Source organism: Nipponia nippon, unplaced genomic scaffold (genome assembly GCF_047370975.1).
Source record: "Nipponia nippon isolate SJK-2023a ecotype South Korea unplaced genomic scaffold, ASM4737097v1 scaffold_6, whole genome shotgun sequence".
Classification (NCBI taxonomy): Eukaryota; Metazoa; Chordata; class Aves; order Pelecaniformes; family Threskiornithidae; genus Nipponia; species Nipponia nippon.
The window spans coordinates 18,739,685-18,761,842 of record NW_028262380.1 but is presented as its reverse complement, the minus strand read 5'-3'; the positions used below and the strand labels follow the sequence as shown (position 1 = coordinate 18,761,842).

Here is a 22,158-nt window from a genome sequence, read left to right as displayed (position 1 = left end):
GTTTACACTAATAATAGAGTCATTTTCGGTTTACCATTTCATATTAATATGAGAGAGGAAAAAAGAACTATTATTTCACAATATTAAAACAGAAAACAACTCCTAAAAAGAAAAGCTTCATTATACCATTTGTTCTCAAGAATATTTCCATATAGTGAAGTGGAAACAAATCAGAGGAACCCCACCTTCACTCTTTTTCTTTCCAAGCACACAAGGGTGAAAGTCAATAAAATTGACAATTTCAACAGCAGAAATCTCACCTGAAGTCTAAAGAAATGTATCAAATGCGTATCTAATTAAAACAGGGCTGAATTTGTACAACCTTTTCAAAGCCTACCTAAGCATGTCTTATTGTGTCCCTTCCATATCACATACTGTAACTTAAAGGTACCTTAAAATTTGTTACAATAACTGATCATGTAGAAATACAGAAATCAGTATCTAAACTTCATTCCACATTTTTACTGCAACAGAAGTGGATTCTTAAAAGGGCCAATGGGTCAAAACATTAATTTAAAAATACTGCCAAGAGTAAAACACTATCAAACCAAACAATGCAATCAAAACAAAAACTCATTACCCAATTTCATACAGTTTTTATTTAAGGTAAAACATTTTAGTTTTTTCTCCTCAGAGTTTACATTACTATCTTTGTTTTCTTTATGAGGGGACACAGGAATGACTTCTCCACAGACCTATCATTTTCCAGCACTACGATTTTTCTGGTCAAGTGTGTACAGCCACAAAAACATAACATCACAAAACCAAAGTGCTTATATAGTGCTGTAGCTCTGGATCAGAATCTCCACAGGCATTTTTTTTATTTCTTTTAACACAGAAACCAAAAGAAAAAGGAGAAAAGGAAAGCCAAAGTATTCTTTCAGCAAAACTTCATTACAGAAATGGGAATGGATGAAACAATATTTTCTCTCATACAACTATCAGTATCTAACCTAGATTTAAAAAAAAAAAAACTTGCAAAGCAGTCAAAGAAAGTACTCAGCTTAAAGCATCAATGTTCCTAGGTGCACTTTAGCCCTGTTTGAGGCAAAATACAAAAAAAAAACCTAATGCAACACAGAGTAATAGACCAATTCCAAATTTTCCAGAATAATAGTGATTGGATCGTGCCTACTTACAGCCTGTATAACTTCGGCGTCCCCAGAAAGAGCAGTTCAGAAAGCAACTGGAGGTTATTTCTGTTTAGGCGCCTTTAGAAAGAAAAAGAAAAAGTTGTGTTAAGTTACAAGTGCTACAGCAATGCAATGCAGCCACTTTGAGCAGGCATCCCACTGCTGTAACAAGCTGATTTTAAAGACCAGAAAGGCTACGCAATCCTGGTCCATTAGCGGAGACATGGTCCAGCAGTAAATTTACCATGGACTAATTACATTTTCTGGTTTCCCCAACAGACCATATTACCTATTTTATGAAAGATTTTGAATCTCTGTAGTGTGAATCAATCACTAAGTCAGGACTCTATCCTGCATAAACAACCAGAAAACTAAAAACACAAGATCAGCAATGGAACTTCAATTCCCCACCAACTCTGTGTTCCTCTTAGTATAATGAAGCAGATAGACATTTTGTGACCATGAAAAGGCTCAAGGGAGCATGTATCAAATGCACACACTTAGTTAAGTAACGAGATAATATATCTAAAGATCCATATAACCTGCTTAAATAAAAAGCAAAGGAAGCTGTTACAGAAAGCCTGATCAAATAAAAGCCAGAAAAATCAAAGTCCCAGCCTATATTTGGCATTACAGGTTTATTTTATTTTTGCATACAGTTTTTTTTGCTATAGCTGTAAAGATACACCAAAAGAAAGTTAAATCAAAAAAAAAAAACAAAACAATCAGTTGTACATAAGACAGTACAAAAGAAAAACTGCAGCTTGAATCTGGAAGGTACCCATTTGTCTGTGAAGTTTCTCACTGAACATGCCAACCTGGGTCAAAACTGCGTAGTTTGAGGTGATGAGTTTAAAGCCCACCGCATTGCAGCCATAGGCAACAGAACAACCGCTAGCCATGACAAATACATTCCATCTTCATGATCTTTTTTGAACACACAATGCAGGTTATTCTTTCTAATGTGTGTAAGTGACAGCCCTGGAGCATACAGTCGCACCAGTCAAGAATTGAAGCTCAAAACAAGTTTTTGGTTGGTGTTTTTTTTTTTTTTTTTTTTTTTTTTTTTTTTTTTTACACTATGCACCCCACATGCTACCTGCCATTCAAGCAAAGCAACATACTGAAAAAACTATTTTGTCATATCAACTTCATCGCAAGTCCCAGTTTGCAATGGACAGTGCTTCTCAATACAATAATTCAAGGCATTCCTGGACACCAGACTGCATGGTCTATAAATTCCCATATAGATACACACACACACTCAAGATCCAGTTTTACATAGCTCCATGGTTTAGTTCACTTAGTTATTCCTCCCATAAAGTTCAATATGACTACTGATGAGAGCAAAATAATCCGAAAAATACTCTTACGTACCCATAGGTTTGCTCCCACATTTCAACCAATAAGCAAGCAGTCAGCTTTTTGAGATCTAGATATCCATAATTCTCCAGTTTTAATGTCAGGTTCCTTTTTGTTAGTCAAGCACTAGAAATCCTAATTTCTTTAAGCAGAAGAAATTGAAATTACACATTTAGAAGATTAAAAGAGAATTTAGAGTGAAAGAAAGACATCCTGAAAAGGAAGGACTACAGTACTGGGATAAGTCTGATGAGTGAAGATGCAGTTTAATAAGAAATAGCAAAAAATGCTTAATCCAGCAACAACAAAAAACCTGAATTGTGATCTTGCAAGTCATATTTCCAAACCAGTAGAAGGAAGGTTTTCAATATAAGAGCGAGCTATAAAGAAGTTAATGACTTGTGGAAGACTTCTAATTTGAACATTGCTTAAAAAGAAAAGCTTACCTACACAAAAATAAGAAACTGATATTTTAGTGTTTGTGAATCTACTGGTCAAAATAAGGTCATTTAAAAACAGACATTTACTTACCTTTAGTAAATTTATGTATAAAAGTATATGCTAAAACCAAAAACTAAAGTACTAGGAAGAAAACTGTTCAAAGTAAGTTACCTTTTGATCAGAACAGAATGTGAAAATGGAATTCTTAGACACTGAACCTGAACAAACAGCTAAATAAAAAGAAATAAAATTCATTCATCCCTTCTCTTTGCTAAATAGATAGTTCAGACTTAAACCTCTAAGTCCATGATTGCAGATCAAAAAGTACATGGGAAAACACGCAGGGTAAAGACTTTGGGAAGTTAATCTCTAAACAGAAGCTATTCAGGACAAAAATTTCTGTTGATATTTTTAAGGACTCTGTTGGGTTCAGATACTAGACAATAATGGCAAGCTGTAACTGAAGGGGCAGTGAAATCATTCAGCATCTGTATTTTTGTATAAGTTCCATATAATACAAAAAAGGCACAACAGTACAGTGACATAATACTACCTGATGATAAAGTTCTTCAGGCAGGCTGCCTTTCACTAAATGCAAGAAGTCTTACAAGGACACCCTTAGCATCACTTTAGAATGATACTTGACAGGCGAAATACTTGTGCTAGCACATAACTTTCTATACAAACAGTTAATACCGTAGATCAGGATTTTCTGTTATTACCTGTAGTTCACATGGCCCACACAACTGAGTACACTGTTAACATACTGGTGCATGTGCTGCTGTACAGACTTTAAAGTCCAAGTTATAGACAATAAATCAAGTTCATGAATTAACCTAACAATAAATAGCACTTCCCTCATGACTCAACAGTTTCTACCAAGTGAACTTAGCACTTAGAATTAGTGTTTCAACCTACATTTTTACTTTGCCTTTCACAAAATTAAAACATTTGTTCTTTTACTGCTAAGTGAATTGAGGGAATACACAAGTTAAATGAATTACTGATCTTTAATGAATCCTGTATTTTGTAGCTTCTACTCTGAATAATTTCATCCCACTCACTGGAGTTTCTTTTAGAACTAAGCTTTCTCTACCAAAAATCTGACCACTCCTTATCGCCTGTGCCTAATATCAAACATTACTAATTTTCATGAAGGCAATAATGGCAAATACGGCCTTTATCACACATCAGAAAGAGGCTTCAGCTACTCTTTACATCTAACAAGTTATAAACAGATGCTTTCAAAGGGGTCAATTTGATGTTCTTAACTTTCCTACAAGGAGATTTTATGAACTGGACTTCATTGAAATGCATTTTTCAATACTATAGTAGATAGTTCTGCTTAAAAAAATGCTATGAATTCACATGTAAGTGAACGTGGAAAAAGGATGCAGGGCAAATCTGGAATACACAGACTAGTATCACAGTACACAACAGCTTCGAGTTCAACAGTCACTATGAGTTTTCAATCTTTGAGACAGAGCCACACAAGGAGTCCAGAAAACACATTCCTATTTTAAACTGGTTCATTAATACACATGGTTCTCCAATATTTCCACTTTTTCAGGTGACCTCATGCTTAATTTTGTCTGACATAGCAATACCTATCCAGAACACACACACAATGGAACAAAAGACAGGCATGATCCCCTTTCTCCCTGGAGCTGAAACCTGAGGTAAGCACAGATGGATGACAGAACCCATGACTATAGATTGCAAAGAACTTCAGCTACTGCAGAGTAAAAACAACCAGAAAAACTCCATCTCGTTTTTTTTCATTGTGTGTTGGCAGAGACCTCATCGCAGATAGCTAGCAGGCAGCATTTCCCCTGGGACAATGTGAGAAGAGAAATTTCAGTTGCATCAACTGAACTGCTCTCCCAGAACTGGCATGAAGTCCAAGGTGAAGCACTGGCGAAACAGTGATCAGATATTCCATACTGCTACTGTTCAGTTTCCCAACTGAGCTAGAAAAATTTATGTTTCTCAAGCAAAGTCAGAGGGCTCAGAAGAGATGAGGTGTTAGTGGTGTAAGCAACAGAAAATGTACTTGAGAATCTCTTCTAACATTGCAATACCTTGGTAAAGTCCCTTGGTAGTGGCCAGAAATAAACAGATGAGGGTCCAACATCAAATAATTCTTTCAACTTAACAAAACTGATGCACAGTTGCAATTACAATATATATAACTTTTTTCTTCTGTTACTGAATGCATCTTTAGGAAGAGATTGGGCAAACTGACAGACTGGCACAGGTAAATTTTTGAGCTCTTCATCATGAATTCAAGCAAAGTCCACACACAAGCTAAAGTACACAAAGTATTTTAAATACTTCACCTTAAAGCTCCCAGAGCTCAGTCTTCTAAACACAGTAAAGACTAGAAAAGCATCTTCAAAGTGAAGTGACAGAAGAAGTATACAGAAAGATCAATTTAAGGACAAAGAAGGAAAATCTTTGACACATGGGCAGATGAAAATACTCTTTAAAGGAAGCTCAATACCAATAGGCAGATAAATAGTAGGTACAGACAAGCAATAGGTTGCACTGTGAAACAGACAACAGTAAAGTAAGCAAAAACATTGTCTTGACTTGAGTTACTGGTTCTAGAGAACAGGCTACCTTTGCAGAAATGGGTGCATATCTGGGTTTTTATTTGTCTTCTGCATGCAGCCAGAGGATATGTAGAGGATGACAGAGTAAACTTCATGGTAGAGTAAACTTCAGAGAGAGCACGTTACACTCCCAGTGACATGTACCCTAACCTAACATGCCACCAATCCATTCTGATGCGTCTCTCAAGTTTTCATGCCACAATAACTGTGATCCAGTATCAACCATGCATGGGGAAGGAAGGGAGAAAAAAATAAATCTTAATTACACTGTCTGCAATGTAATCATCTGCAATTGTTTTAATTCACGAGCAGGTCTGTATTTGTTTCCCAGACTTGTTACAACCTTCACTGTAACTTGCTTCTGATCCCACTGTAATCAACTACATACAGTCAGAGAAGCTGTATGAGACTGCACAGCCGCTCTGGGCAACTGAGCTGTTCAGTGCTTGACTGTCCTTACAGTGAGGAAGTTCTGCCCCTATATCCAGTAATAACCTCTCATTTCAATTTATGCTTGTTGTCTCACCACAGTGATGAGCCTGGCTTGAGCTTTTTGATAACCACCTCACAGGTACTGGAAGGATGCTATTTTGTCCCCCATAAGTTGTCTTCCAGTGGTTTTAGTTCAAGTAGATGCAATTCTAGCCACAGGCCCCCTAAAATGACAGAAGCCTCAAAGATAACTTGAGAACTCATTGAAGTTAAGAGCTGTTCTAAATAAATTATAAATCAGCTGTACTCTTTAATTAGAAACAGCCTGTCCCATTGGGTGCATAGAGACTGAGAGCCTTCCAAAACTCTAAATACAAGGCACAGATGCATTTTAATCCACCACCACTGCTTCAGGAAGAAGGATAGAAGGCTTCCAACTCACACGAAGTTAATGATAGCAGACGTCATTATTTTTCATTCCCCCTTTGAAGTTAGCTGAGAAAGTAAATACACTATCTGTTCATAGTAAGACACAGTGCTGTATAGCTTAGAAATTGTACTCTTCAAAGGAGCACATTCATACCGACTGTTCATCAGCAGAAGACATTATCACATCCATTTAAAAATACCATGTAACATCTTTTCACTAAAGCTCATTTGCAAAATATGCATAAATTTCAAAAGCACACAAACATTTTTTCATTAAATTTCAATTTTAAATTAAAGGACATGTCAGTAAACAAACCGTTCACGCAACAGCACTTTCTACTCACAATGACTGAGCCCTCCAGGCTCATCAAGTAGTTCCAGCAGGTTACAGGGATATGCATCTGCTGGGAAAGTCTAATATCAGTTCAGACTTTGTAAGCTCAGGAAATACACAATCAACCTACAAAATTATCCAAGTATCTTAAAACAGAAAGCTAGCGCACAGCACCCAAATGGACTGGTTTAACCATTAAGTCCTAAAAACCTGACCCTAGGTATATAGGGACAGAATAATAGACATCAGAATAAGTGATGCTTATTTTCCTCACCAGAGAACTTTATATAAAGCTTGACTTAGGCTTACGTCTGCAAGGAAGGCAAGCGTTATTACTTTTCTACAAAAAACGTGTTGCTATATCTGCCAGAGGCAGAGAACTTCTGTGCATCCATGTCCAAAGCCACAATCTACTGAACTTCAACACATCTGGCAACTGCTATATGTGAATGTAACTTGCATGAACATGTTATCAAGCAAGAAGAAGGCCCAAGAGCTAAGAGCTAAGCAAAAGATTGTGCCAGTTTTTCCATTAAGAATTCCCTGCAAAGATCTTCTCGTCTCCAGTCAAACTACTCAATCTCGTTAAACCTAGTAATATCAAGTTTACTGACCACATGAATAAAAATTGGAATCTGGGAACTTCAGGGATGATCTTACAGCATTTCAATGACTATGTCAAAATTTTCCCCAGATCAATAACCACTTAATCAAGGCTCCATCTTCCAGGCTAAATAATGCCTAGCTAAGAAAGATATCTAAGTTTCAATTTAATATCAAATACCAATTAGATATTTGTTTTAGTAAAAAAAATTTCTGAAAGGAAGCAGGACATAGACACTACTGCAAACTCAGTTTCTTACTTGTGTAGGCAGTGGTGAAAGTTACTTTGCAAACTATAGTACTACATTGTACTAGTGTACACTACTTGAATCCTAACGTATTTTCTGTCCTTCGTTTTCTTCCCACATGGGGCTGATGTCAAGTCCAAAATTACCACATTCCTCCCCTACACTAATAAATTCTCCATACATTATGCAGAACACTATTTTGCACAGAGAATCAGGAGTCTATACTCAATTTTCTTCTCTTAAGAGGTTTTCCAATATCAGCAGAGCTAGGACAAACTCTGTTTAGTTGGGTTTTGGCTTTTTTTTTTTTTTTCCTAAGAAAAGACAAACTAAGGCTGTTGTTTTCTGGAAGCTTCTGTATTCCTTACCGTTTCAACCGAAAGGATATCTATAAATAGTTGTCATTACTCTTACTAATTCTGCCTATGGCATTAAAAAAAAGTGTGAAAAACAAAGCAAAAACTAGGAAACTACAGGCTGGGCAGCCTCACCTCAATGCCTGGGAAGGTCATAGAGCAAGACAGAAGCTATTTCTAGACACAGTAAGGACAAGATGATGACTGGGAATAGTCAGCATGGATTTACAACTGGGAAAATCATGCCTGACCAGCCTGATAGCCTCCTACAATGAATACGGAACTCAGCAGATGAGGGGAAGGCAGTGGATGTTGTTCATCTTGACTTCAGTAAAGCTTCTGACACTGCCTCTCCTAACAGTTGTCCTCAAACAAACTGATGAAGTACAGCCTATGAAAGCAGATGGTGAGGTAGACTGAAAATTGTCTGAAGTGCCAAGTTCAAAGGGCTGCAATCAATGGCACGAAGTCCAGCGGGAGAACAGTCACTAGTGGTGTACCCCAGGGCTCAGTACAGGAGCCAGTACCGTTCAACATCTTCATCTACAACCTGGAAGATGGGACAGAATGCACCCTCAGCATGTTTGCAAATGATACAAAACTGGGAGGAATGACTGATGCACCAGATGTGTGCGCTCCCAGTCAGAGGAACCTGGACAGGCTGGAGAACTGATCAAAAAGGAACCTCATGAAGCTCAACAAAAGGGAAATGCAAAGTCCTGCACCTGGGGAAGAATAACCCCATGCACCAGCACACAGTGGAGAACAACCAGTTGGAAATCAGCGTTGCAGAGAAAGGCCTGGGGTCCTGATGAACAAGAAATTAAACTGGAGCCAGCAATGTGCCCTTGCAGCAAAGGCCAACAGCATCCTGGGCTGCACAAGAAAGAATGTTGCCAGCAGGTCAAGATGGGTGATCCTTCCCCCCTGCTCAGCACTGGTGGGACATCTGGAGAGCTGTGCTCAGTGCTGGACTCCCCACTACAAGAGAGACATGGACATACTGGAGCAAGTCCAGAGAAGGGCCATGAAGATGATTAAGCAGACAGATTGAAGCACCTGTCACAGTGGGAGAGGCTGAGAGAGCTGGGACTGTTTAGCCTAGGGAGAAGAAGGCTTAGAGGGATCTCAATGTGTATAAATAAGTGATACACTTCCTTCCCAAGTAAGGAAGACTGAGCCAGACTCTTCTCAGGGGCGCACAGTGAAAGGACAAGACAACAGGCACAAATCAAAATACAGGAAATAACTTTCAAATGTAAGAAAAGTCTTTGACTGTGAGGGTGGTCAAACACTGGAACGGCTTTGCCCAGGGAGGCTGTAGATTCTCCATTGTTGGAGACTTTCAAAACCCGACTGGAAACAGCCCTCAGCCACCTGCTATGATCGACCTTGCATTAATCAGTGGCATGGGACTAGACAATCCACAGATTCAAACCTCCACAATCCTGTAAGGCTAATTCATTGCATTTTATTCTATAAAGCATACCACAAAGAAGAAAACAGAAGTTATAAAACCTCCATAAAGTAATATAGGATCAAGTATCAGATGAAGCAAGGATGATCTTTGACAACACCTGGGACTACTTCCAAGAAAAAAAGGCAAAGAAAGAGGGGAGGGGAAGCTGATCTATTAGATGGAATTTAGAGTTCAGACAGACTGTTTAGAAAGGCAAGAAGGGCCTGCAGATAGCCTAGATAGGCTTGTAACTGTCTTTCTGGCACCAAGTTACCACAGTAGGTCTTCACTCAAGTATTTTTCTTTAGCACCTGTACAGGCATCCTGCCAAACTAAAGTCAAAAAAGCTGGTGTGTCTTAAAAAAAATTAAGGGAGACTTTGCCACATTGTATTTGATTATCAGTCTAGACTATTATTAAAGACAAGCCAGCACAATGCCCTACATACTATGAAGGAAAATAAAACATTTCTTCTGATGAAGTTTCAGCCAGACTCTTCAGAGTAAATGAGGTAATATAACAGCATGAGTCACTGAAGTGGCAGTCATGCAGCCAGATCTCTCATACATTTTGGAGTTTAACTGTAAAATTCCAGATAGAACTGTGGCTTCTGCAGTTAAAATAAGGAGGATCTTAAATGCTCTTTCAAATATGCCATATTAAAATATAATGACAACTCAGTTTTCACCTGTGGCCATCTAACACTAAATGTATTTTTAAAAAATATTGAACTGCCTCTGCAACAGATAACTATGATTTTCACAGAGTAAAACTAAAATGTATAGCTTTAAGTTTAATTTCAATGCTCTATAGCATCAATTTAAAATAGCTTCCAAACACAAAACACTATTTGAAACAAAAACATTGACCTAACAGTTCTGTAGAATCAGATTTGGTTTCAACATTTTGCAACAGTGCAAATTACCCATTCCAGAGGAAGCAAGAAAGAAGAGCATCCAGCAAACAATGTCACAAAGGATGAGCACAAAACAGATGTGGGAAAAATAAACAGCCTTCCTGTCCTGGAATTTGTAAAAAGGTCTGCAAAGAGCAAACAGGACTTCTCACTGCAATTTGACTTCTAGACCTATAAAAGGAGTCCCATGAGAAAAGACACTCAGATGAATAAAATATACTTAAAATAATAGCGAACATTTACAGGACTTCTGAAAGAAGAACATTGCTTTTGGACTTAAAGTTTTATCAAACATTTTGTAGTATTCTGCAATCAAAATATAGCTATAATCTGATTTTTAAAATTCCATTAAAACACTGCATCTTTTTAAATACTGTCTTCAAAGACAGCCTTTGTCTCGTTCCGATTTAACAGACAGAAGATATTTGAAGTTGCTTTGACAAAAGTCTGCTAATACAGAATAATTACTGTAATGTTTTTTATTATTTTTTTAAATATAAATACAGGTGCCCCAGTACAATTCGCGTAAGATGGTCTCACATTCCTTTGGTAAGTGATTAGCACCGCAGGCTTCATGGTCTCCTCCTTGTTCTAAGATGAGGAATGCACTATGCATTGCCCTTAAACTATGTAGGATTAGTTAAGAGAAGGATTTTTCACATCCATGATTAACAAGGAATAACTGTTCACCCCCTTCAGGGCTGTTCAAAAACGTATACTCTACCTGAACTCATTATTCTTCCGCTACCTATCACACATGCATGAAGGTATTAACCCTTCAAATGCTCGTATATTCAGACTGAAGCTAGACAGGTGATAAGTATCAATGCTTTAAGGGGGAGAAAATCAAAACATCAAGCAGCCTTAAAAAACAAGCACATGCATTAGCACCTCAGGGTGTAGGCAGTCCAACCTAGACCTTCCTGGCTGCAACAGTCAAACTGTTCAGAATGTATGCCAACTGAAAAATAATTCTTGGGCTTCAGTAATGAACTTGCACGCCAAAATGAAGACCAGGATTCAGTGAGAGAAGAAATTGGAGATTAACTTCCAGCTAGAGCTAAGAACTCATTCTAAGAGCTCAGTACAACTTCCATACTATATAATAAAAGGTCTTACCGCCAAAAAAGCTGCATTCATTGAGACTACATATAGTCAGGCACAACAAGATGAAATAGTGTTCATTTACTGGCTGTTCTTTTAGCTATGATAGTGATACAAATGATTCCTGGAACAGCAGTGGTGAGTCCACTGCTAACACAGCATTTTTCACCAGGGGTGCTAAAATTCCACATTAGCCTTTAAACTTCACAGCTAAGCCTCTATAAATTGGGGGGGGGGGGTGGATTTTATTTTGCTTCAGTTAAAACTGAAAAACTGCATCATAAAAATAGACAACATCTGGCATTTTTTCCAGAAGTCCCTAGTCCTGAACTTTAATCATTTAGCTCTGTAGAAGTGAAATCTGCGGTTTTTAACACTTCTTTTCTGCAACTGAAAGGGCTATATTATATCACAGATTCAAAACCCAGAAAGAAAAAGTTCAGACCGAAACTAATTATTCTGGGATTAATTTACTGACACAGCTCACATTTAAAGAGTCGCAGAAAATGCTGCTATCCCTCTTTTATAAGTTACTATTTTCCTACTTGGACTTTACATTTTATGGATAGAGTTAGTCAAATAATTGGAATAAAACTGCAATCTCATGCCACACATCAATACATAATAAAAAGTTAGCACATAGGTTTATTTTAATTTCTGGAAAGCATGTTTTATCCCATCAGTGATACAGTAAGTCTGCACCCTAAGAAAGAACACACACATAATGTAGCGTGGCCCTTTCCTAGACTAGACAAAAAGAGCAGTATTAGTTTATCTAGTCTATTTTAAACCAGGTGCTAATTCCCTCGATAATTGCCCAGGCCTGGTGGGCAGTATTGCCCAAGACAAGCTGTATTTGTTTTTGTCCTAGATGGAACACTATTTCTTAGTCCATCCTGCTATGCATGCCTTTGTAAGACGAGATGCTCTGTAAAACACCATACATTCAGAGATTATGGTATCTCATAAGTGAGTTTTGGTTTTATAATTTCAAAACCAGCTAATACAACTTAATAGTTTACCACATTTATTAGACTAGGTTAGAGCCCAAATAGATAACTATGTAATATTTGAAATACAGCTAAAAACCACTTTATTATACTGAATCCCATTTAATATCTTTGACAAGATTGACTGCTATGCATTGAGGTTATAATTAAGCCCTTGCTGCAGAAGCTGCAAACACAGGAGTTTCACATATAGATTTATATCCAGAAAAGAAATCCAAGTAGTACTTCAGTTTGTTTATTAAGTAGAATAAAAAAAAAACACCGCACTTTTCCTTGAATATACTTTTCTTTCTGTGCTATGACACATCTATAAGTTTCAAATTGTTCATCCACAGCATGAACAAAACTTCAATAGTTTTCAATCCTGCTCAAACACTTCTTATAAGAACACTCCTAAGTAAATGCTCTCTTCATCTTAAGTTTTAATAACTTGTTTTAACATACTTGTGGAGATGAAGCCCCAATAAATAGCAAGTACAGACAATTCCTCAGTTTGTTATTTTAGAATTGTGTTGTAAAAATTTAGAAAAACGCATGAACTGTAACAAAACATTTAATTCTTGAAATATTTCTTTCTCCATCATTCAGTAATACATTGTAAGCAGCATGAAAATACAACATAGATAGTTTTCAGTTTAAAAGCTATTTCAAGTACCAACTTGAAGTTCAACCCTTCACAGCATTCTTTTCTTGAACTCAGGATTTCAGCTTACTCACACCATGTAGCTCAGAGGGGCTGGTTTTTGGGGAAGCAGGGCGGGGGGGGGGAGGTAAATGCTTAGCTCAGATATTAACTCAGAAGTTGCAGTTGTTCTAGAGCTAGTGAGAGTAATATTTTACCTCCACCCTAGTTTTCAGCAGAAACAGGTTTTGTGGGGCTTGGGGTTTTTTGTTAGCTTGTTTTTTTTTTTAAGTCTACACAGATAGCTCTTTAAAACTACCAAGATAAGAAATGGACATTTCAAAAATAAATTCTATTAATTCAAGTATCAGAAGTGTAGGGGCTTGGCCTGGAAACTTTTTAGGCCACACAAGTAACCTTTCTCACAAGAGTAATCAGTGAGACTACTCATGCAAACCAAGTTATTCACGTGGTAAATGTCTGCAGAATCAGACTCCAAATTAGCATTTTAGGGGCATACTGCTGCCTCAATGGATTATTCACAAATACAGGAAGAAAAATGTGTGTAGTTTTCAAGTGATTACTGTAAACTCTTCCTATCCTGACATGTTTTGGATGTTTAGCACAGTCTTAGAATGATCATAGCTGGCATCTCAACTACTAGACATAGAAAAATTATTAGGAAAAATTATGACTAAAAACAATGTTCCTATCAGCCAAAAAACATTTTTTCCTAGATGAAAAGGTAACTGCTCTACTACGTAAGCAAGTGAAGAGTACATTTAGCCTTCAAAACCTGACTACATTGTATTTCTGGAGTTCAAAGAACTGTAAGGAAATTTTAGACTTAAGCAGCTTATAATAGAACTGGTTCAACAGTCTATAGCAGCTGTCTTCAACCAAATTTTGTACTCCCCTCCAGATGACAATAGCTTGTAAAAGCATTGGGATACTTTGAGCAGTAGCTGCCACACCACAGAAGAAGCTGGTCTTTAGGGATAAAAATTGACTACACTTTTTAGAAGTAATTTTTAAAGCTGTGTCTAATAATAGTGCTAGTTTTCAGAAAGTGGAGATTTTCAGTTTGTATTCATCTTGTTTTCCTAAAAGGCTATTTCAAACTATTATACACATCACAACCAAGACGACAGCTTTATAGAGAAAGAAGAAACAAGTGTTTCATTTCACATTCTCATAAGGAATCGTTTCAAAAGGTTGTCTTCCACAACAAGGAGTGGTCTCTGGAAATTCTTAACGTTGTGGAAATTCTCCATACCTTGACCCTTTGTGCCTTCCTGCCATGAAGCATACTGAAACCCACCACTGATACATCGCTGTGGTCTATGTGGTTCATGTAAGTCTATGAACTATGTTAGTTCAGACAACTAACGGGTCACATCCCAATCCTTTCTTTACAGGACCTGCCATGTACTGAACGGCCATATACTCTTTAGAGGCCCTACTCATAGGAACATGGGCTTATAATACAGGTTACTACTTGATATAGAAAGTCTAGCAGGTGTTAAATACAGGACAGCCAAGATCGTAATTATTCCAGGAGTTTTTGACACTGCACAAAGGTACAAGCTGTCCCATTGACACTACACAAAGGTACAAGCTGTCCCATTGAGTGAAAAACAGGCTGTACATACTGAACTTCAAAGGGGGTTGGTTCAGCAGACAGCGCATCTACACAACACAAGAGACCAAGTGATTCAGCCATCCAAGATACAAGCTGTAAAGAAAGCCATATTCATGGCAGACTTACTAGCTTTGGCAGTCTTATACCAAATTGGTCTGGACCAGAGGTAGTATCCCCTTAAGAGCTGAGACTTCAGACAAGACTGCTGGAGATCATAACGAAGTGAACACTGCAGTGTATACCCATTTATTTGACCAAAGACTTCTCAGAGGAGCATCCAACTAAAAGGCTTATAGCAGAATCACCTTCAGCTTCACCAGGGTCTCTCCAGCAACTAAAGCTTCCACAAACCTAAAACCTAGCTGATTAAGTTGCTTGTTTCCATCTTGTTTTCCCTCCCAGTTCTTATGTAGTAGGCATTACTATACGATCATTTATTGCTAACTGAACATTTTTACTTTAAAATTACAGCAGGGCAATCACTTGGCAGTATTTATTGTGGTTTTTGGTTTCCATTGCACTTCTACAATTACACTGGTGTGAGACAAATTCCTGTTATGGAGCATACTAGGTCTAAACAGCTTTGTGTACATATTTGTAAATATATCTAATGTACTAGAGATTTGCTGTTGCTTAACTAAAATACAGGAGAAACATTTCTATTTACCTGCAAGGTATACATAGATTTAATGAAATCATATCTTAAGTAATTTTCTTCTGAAGAGAAGGTTGAGAGTTTCTTTTCTCAGAAATTAATTTTGCAAAGTGCTTCAGGTCTTCAATTCCCACTTCCCTTAGAGGGAGTTGAGGATATTCAGCATTTTGCATGATCAGATCTGCAAATGAGTATTCATGATGAGTAAAACACTGATCAACCAAACGGTTCCTTGGAAATCAGGATAACTGGTCTAAAAAGAAATTATTTTGTAACTGAAATTCTAGTTCAAAAACAAAAAAAACCCAAAAGCACCACTTAACCTAGAGAGATGGATTTATTCTTTTTCCCAAAGGGAAACTACTGTGAAAGTCTGTTCTTCACATTAAAGAGTACTGAACTAAAGGAAACAGATTTTAAAATTCAGCCGGTATGCACCAGCACAAGATAGTCCAACATAAGAAATAGTACATGTAAACAATCTTATAAACCAAACTAGAGTTTCTTAAGTTGCAGTAAGATTCTCTTATACCCTCAATTGGCATGCTAAAAGGACTGCATCAGGTATTCTTTGACAGTAGCTTGGCACATTATACTTACAGTGGAAATGTGACATCCTACACTTATATATTGAAAAAACAACAAAAAAAAGGCGCTTTAAAGTGCTTGCTGTTTAATGTATAAAAGAAAATACTTGAAGGAAGTAACCACAAGTTTCCTGAGAAATTGTTTTGAATTTCAGAATCCCAAGGAGATGAATTGGCTGTCAGATAACAATGCGCCTTCATCAGATGGACTTGGCAGTTGTAAACAAGAGGAATTTTCTCAGCTTTTCCTCACAAATATGAAATATTTGCTCTTAGCCAACAGCTGGGGCGGTTTAAAGACATTCTGCATATATATTCAAATTACAAGTCACCCACACACCTAACACTGACTGAATTCCAGCAAATTAAAGAAATTCTGACAAGTACTGGAGCAGATGCAAAATAATTCTGAAGACAAAACAGAATCTAACTTTGTAGGTCTAAATGACTAAACTTTCAAATGCCATAGTTTGCTTGCTGAAGAGGCAACAAAAATAACCCACAAAAGTAGCCACAATTATCAGAATTTCTCTTCAGAACTAGTATCTTATATAACTGGAAAATATCCACTGTTTTCCAAAGTTTTTTACAGATTTATCAAGAGAGAAACAAAAAAACAAAAAAATGAAATGGCAAAATGTGAACACTATAGACAAGCAAGTTTTTACTAGTAAAGTTCATTTTTTTTTAGTATTACAATTCTGTACTTCAGAAATCCTATGATTAAATGCCTCGAAATCATGGCATAAGTTAAAATAATTCTTGAAACATTATTAACAAACCACATAGCAGGATCTTGCTTCAAGATAATCAAGAAATAATGTTGACTAGATACCATTTTAAAACTTAGCAAGTATTTGGTATCTCAGTGTCAAGCCACATTCACAGTGAAAGCATGGATCTTTTAATGTTTATTAATGTTTCATGTACGTGTACTTACTTTTGCAATATGAACTACACTGCTGTTTAATTTTTTAGCCAGACCCTATAAACCAAATTTTGGAATGTGTATATATTATTCCAATATACCCCTCAGCAGGAGAACCTGTACTAAACTCCTATACTTTGTACAAAGTTTAAAACACATTGTAAAAAAGCATTGCATCAAGTCTGTTTTAATAGGACTTTGAAAAAAATCTGACCATGCATTTCTAAGAACAACCAATCTCATTAAAATTTATTCAAAAAAGGTTGCACTATATAATGACACTTTCAATTTTTAGGTCAAAAAGTTACTTTGGTTTATTTGAAAAAAATGAGGTAATTATCTGAAGTACATGATATTTCAACTATTATAGATATATCATAATTCCACTGGTGGTTACTAAGTCTCTTGAATAGCTTTGTCTATATGACCAACCAAAACAGAAAGGCTTGTGGGTTTTTTGTTTTAAACACACAGCAGCTGTGAATACAGAGCACAACTGCAATAAGACAAAGAGAATGTTTAGGCCCATGCTGCTTTTCAATGGAGTAAAGTAGAAATACCTTTCTGAAGTTAAAGCAGCAGCAAATGAAAAACTAAACAAGACCTCAGAGGCACACTTAAAGAAAAGGCGATACAATGAAAATGCAGCAACTAAGATGCCTGATAACGAAGACACTACTTTAAAGTTCTACATGAACATACATTAATACAGTGGCATTCACAGACTTTCCTAGCTCCAGACTGAAACTATATCCAACAATCAGCATCTTGCCTTTAAGAAGTCAGATGTCGTAAGTTGAACAATACATTTGAAAAGATATTTTCATTTGAAGAAATGCAGCAAAATAAGAAAGCACACACTGAAAATTAAGCAGATATTTTAAAAAGCTAAACTGATTTGGAAATTACTGATTTTCTATGTCCTACTACAACCAAGCAGGTGTTAGCACTTCAACTCCACCAGACAAGATCCTCTCATCCCCGCAGTACTCAAACTTTTTTTTTTTAAAGTCCAAACCCAATTAATTTTTGAAAGCTAACAATTCATATTTTTTCTAAGACTTTGTAAAAGCTTTAATCATAAAAACTGGAGTAGAATTCAATTACTGCTTTCATACTATGTAATAAAACAACAGTTTATAACTAGCAGTTACTTCCAATAAGATATTGTATAAAACATCCAACATCTCCAAGACTAACACTGTACCTCAGAGAACAGGCTTTTTTAAGGTGTATTCATGTTTGAAAAAGTCCTTGTGTATTCAAGGGAAAATATTTGATAGCATTCAAGCTATTTCCTACAAGACAATTGCAGTTTACACTTCAAATCCAGACTACTCATGAAAGCTCCCCCCCGCCCCCGAAACCCATACATCCTGCTTGAGAATTTCTTACTTCTCTTGTGTCTCAATAAGGATAGACGTTCCAAGTTTAGAAAAATAATAGAAAAAAAAAACAGAGGCCTGAGTACCTTAACACACAACTAATTTGATAAACATAATTTCTCATACATTTAGAATTTAAAATACTTACAGCCTCTCCAGTTCTTTTAAATCCTGGAATGCTCCTCTCTCGATAGTACTAATCTTGTTCTCCATGAGCTGACTGAAATATAGAAATTTTTGTATATAAGTTTTAATAGCTCTGAGATAACTTGTTGCATTAACAGGAGTCATTTAAAGGCGACCACATATTCATTAAAAGAGTACAAATTCTACAGTGACATCTACTTTAACCTTCCGGACCCCCTCATTAACACTTTACATGGGCTCATATACCCAAAGGGGGAAAATAATCCTTGGTAAAAGCAATAGGAACAGGTATTACATTTGCTGATTTACTTTAAGAGTCCCAAGTTAAAAAGTCACACACATGCATACATGCTGCGTGCACACACGCACCTACATCATTGCTCTTCAGCAAGTTACAAGACTACAGTTGAACAGTATGAAGGCGATATTAGTCTCACATGAGAACAACAAAACAAAAACACTGAACTGTGGTGTTGGGAAAATATATCAGCGAAAGACTGCAAGATTGTAACCATAACAGTAGTTTTGTTTTGTAAAAAAAGTCAAAATTGCTACAATGTGATATTCTGTTTCAGAGAGAAAGGGAAAAGGATTTTATATGACTACTTGCTCAAACTAAATAGCATTAACAAATAAGCTAAGTAAATTCTGCCATATTTTAAACCTGGTATTAGTCAGATTTTTCCCCAAAAAAAACCAAAACCCCACAGAATTTTAAAAGCTTCATAATGTTTGAAACAAAAGCATTTACAGAAAACCCAAACCAAATCATTCCTTCCTCAAATTCACTATTAAAGTGTTTCCTTTTAGCCCAGAAACTGTAGAAAAGCAGTAATCACCACCTGGGACTTGCTTTTAAATTCAGTAAAGGACTAACTGTTCTCCTTAATGAATTCCCTTATACTTCAGGTTGAGAGTACCCATTTTCAGTGCAAACTATAAATTTCCTAACCCTAAACTGAAGTCACTCCAACAGTTATTCAACCAATTTTAGCAACTCTTACTTGTAAGCTACATGCCAAATTAAATCCTCAAGTTATCCCACAATCTTAAGGAGAGATTAAAAAATTTTAAACAAATGATATTTAAGGCAATTGCTAACCTACTCATATCAGTGTGTAACACTTGGGGGAGGGGCTGTAAGTTCAGATGCAGTAGCACAATAGTTAAAAAGTCATAACCCATCCAGCTTATAAACTGAAAGATAATAGTTCAATGTTTTTTATAACAAACTGTAGCATCAGTCCTAAAGGGTATCAGTGATAGAAAGAGAAAACTTACAGAACTCGAAGGTGCCTTAGACCAGCAAAGTCGGTCTTGGTGATTCTTGTGATGTTATTTCCATTAAGATCCCTAAGAAGAATAATTTATAAGCAGCAAAATTAAAACACTCAAAAGTTACTTTTAAATCGTTTTGTTTTTTTTCATGGGTACAGCATTTTCAGAAATTAAGAGATATAAATGAACCCAATGAACCATTCCTACAACACTGTGTAAGCTCCTGATTTCCAAGTGACTGAACGAAGGTTTATCTTGAAAGCAGTAGTTTCAAACTTTGTAATAAGAGACCCTTACAAAGACAGTTCTGCCTGCCATTATAAAGCTCACATTTATCTTTAACAATATAGAAGAGTCAAAACCTGTGTCAACGTGGTTATAACTTCATTTAGAAAACCACTAAACCTACTATATATGCTACAGTATTTGTTTGACTGTTACAAAAACTAAATAAGTGACTGAAATCGAGACGGTTTTCACCATTTTTAAGCAACTTTCAGCTCTCATAGTATTGCTACAAAGGCAGAATAGGGCTTAACTTGCTATAGCAAACATTAGCTTTCAAACAAGTAGAAGGTTGTTGGAGGGCATGTGATTGGAAACATGATTTTATGAAAACTAAACTCTTCACTTGCTGCACAGGAAGCTATACTGACTGCAGAACGCAAAGCGCATTCAGAAGCAACAGAAAACTGTATTTAGGCCGTAGCATTTCTGTTCATACTTCAGCACTACTTTCTCTTCTGGAGTTATATATCCCTTTTTCATAACATTTTGGGGTCAAGATATAAACTTCCCTCAATTCCAATTGCTACAAATAAAACCAGACTTCGCAATTCCTGAGGTAAGCCATTAGGAAGCGGTATTACGTGGAAACTACCCTAACAATTACAGCTCATTCCCAACGCAGTTAGGAAAGAAAAAAAAAAAATCTCTATTTTTTGTTTATGTTTATACCACATGTGGCCAAAACAGCACTGTAAAGAAACCGCAGAAGTCTCAGCAGAAATGTGTCCCTGATACTCTCCCTGAGTGAAATTCATCACTCGAAAGGTCTGTTCATACACCAACGTTTAAATGACTTGGAGAGTAAGAAATAATGTGCTCACCTCTTCTACTCCTTAGACCCTCCTGAAAGACAGCCCGGTATGATAAAGATAGATAACCGACCACATGCTTGCTCTCTCTCAAGACTGGCAAATATCCTAGCCGGAGGGTACACGAAGGGTCTCAAAGAGCGGATGGGGGAGGAGGGATGACAGTCAAGGCACAACTTCGTGCCCTGTGAGCGGCGAAGAGGTTGAAACACCCCAGCGTGCCCTCGCCCAGGGGCAGATGCGTGCTTGCAGCGGGGCAGAGCCCCGCCGGGCTCCAGCTTCACGCCAGGGCAGCGGGCGGCAGCGCGCGCCCCCGCCCGCCTCCCCGCGCGGAGCCACCGCGGCAGCCGGCGGGGCGGGAGCGAGCGCTGCGCGCCCGCGGAGCTCCGCCGCCCGCCCCGGGGCCTGCCTGCGCCCGCGGAGCGCGGCGGGGCGCCGCGGCCCGGCTCTCCCCCGGCGCCTCGGGGAAAGCAAGCCGCAATAGCGAAGTTTGCCGGGAAATGGGCGTCGGCGGGGGGGGGGGGAAGAGGCCGCTGCGCCGCCGCCGCGGGCCGCCCCCCGGGCCGCGGTGGTGCCCGCCCTGCCGCTCCCGCTCCCCGCGGCGGCGGGAATCGCGCTCCTCACCGCGGCTTCCCGGGATGCAAGGCAGCGGCTGGGTGCCGCGTCCACCTCTCCCGTGTCTCCGCGCATCGCCGTGACACGGGCACCGCCGGCAGCAGGGGAAGGGAACGGAACGGAAACCCCAAAAGGCGTCGGGACCCCGAAGCGGGCCGGCTCCCGGGGCCACCTCTGCCCCGCCGGCCGGCGGGAGCCCTGACGGGCGCTGGGGGCCGAGGGGCGCTCGCCGCCGCCCCGGCCGGGTTACTTACAGCCTCTCGGTGTTGCGGGGGATGTTCCTCGGGACGCCGCGCAGCGCCAGCCCGTGACAGTCCACGGTGCTCCCCGAGCAGGAGCACTGCGCCGGGCACGGCTGCGGCGCCACCTCGCCCGCCATCGCTAGCAGCAGCCCCAGGGACAGGGTGAGCTTCCCCCAGCCGTACATCATCACCGCCCGCTGCCGCCCGGCCGGGGCCCGCCGGCCTCGGCCCCGGGGAGGCGCGGGGCGCGCCGCCCTCCTCCTCACCGCGGGGAGCGCTCGGACAACTTTCAGGGTGCGGAGAAAGCGAAGTCCTTTCTATCCAAAGCTGAGCCAAGAAAACAACCTCGGCAAAGTGAGGCGGGTGGCACCGATCCGCGGCTGAAGGCAACCTCGCTGGGAGGGGGGCCGGGCCGGGGCCCTCCCTCGCTAGCCCGTCGGGTGGCGGGGAGAGGCGGCACTTGGGTCTCGTCTTCACACGCTCCCTGCGAAGGCGAAGCAAACCCACGGGGCTCAGGC

At 38.9% G+C, this 22,158-nt stretch overlaps 1 protein-coding gene across 3 annotated transcripts in view; it reads right to left on the bottom strand.

The window, feature by feature from the left end:
- The window catches only part of SLIT2 (slit guidance ligand 2), a 273,898-nt gene extending 252,070 nt beyond the window's left edge, over positions 1–21,828 (bottom strand). For all 3 annotated transcript variants that reach the window (XM_087736513.1, XM_087736514.1, XM_087736515.1), the window contains exons 1-4: positions 21,653–21,828; positions 19,690–19,761; positions 18,410–18,481; positions 1,140–1,211 (exon numbers count right to left, since the gene is read on the bottom strand). In XM_087736513.1, coding sequence (XP_087592639.1) covers positions 1,140–1,211; positions 18,410–18,481; positions 19,690–19,761; positions 21,653–21,828 — 392 coding nt within the window. The remainder of the gene's footprint in view (positions 1–1,139; positions 1,212–18,409; positions 18,482–19,689; positions 19,762–21,652) is intronic.
- Positions 21,829–22,158: the final 330 nt, after the last annotated feature.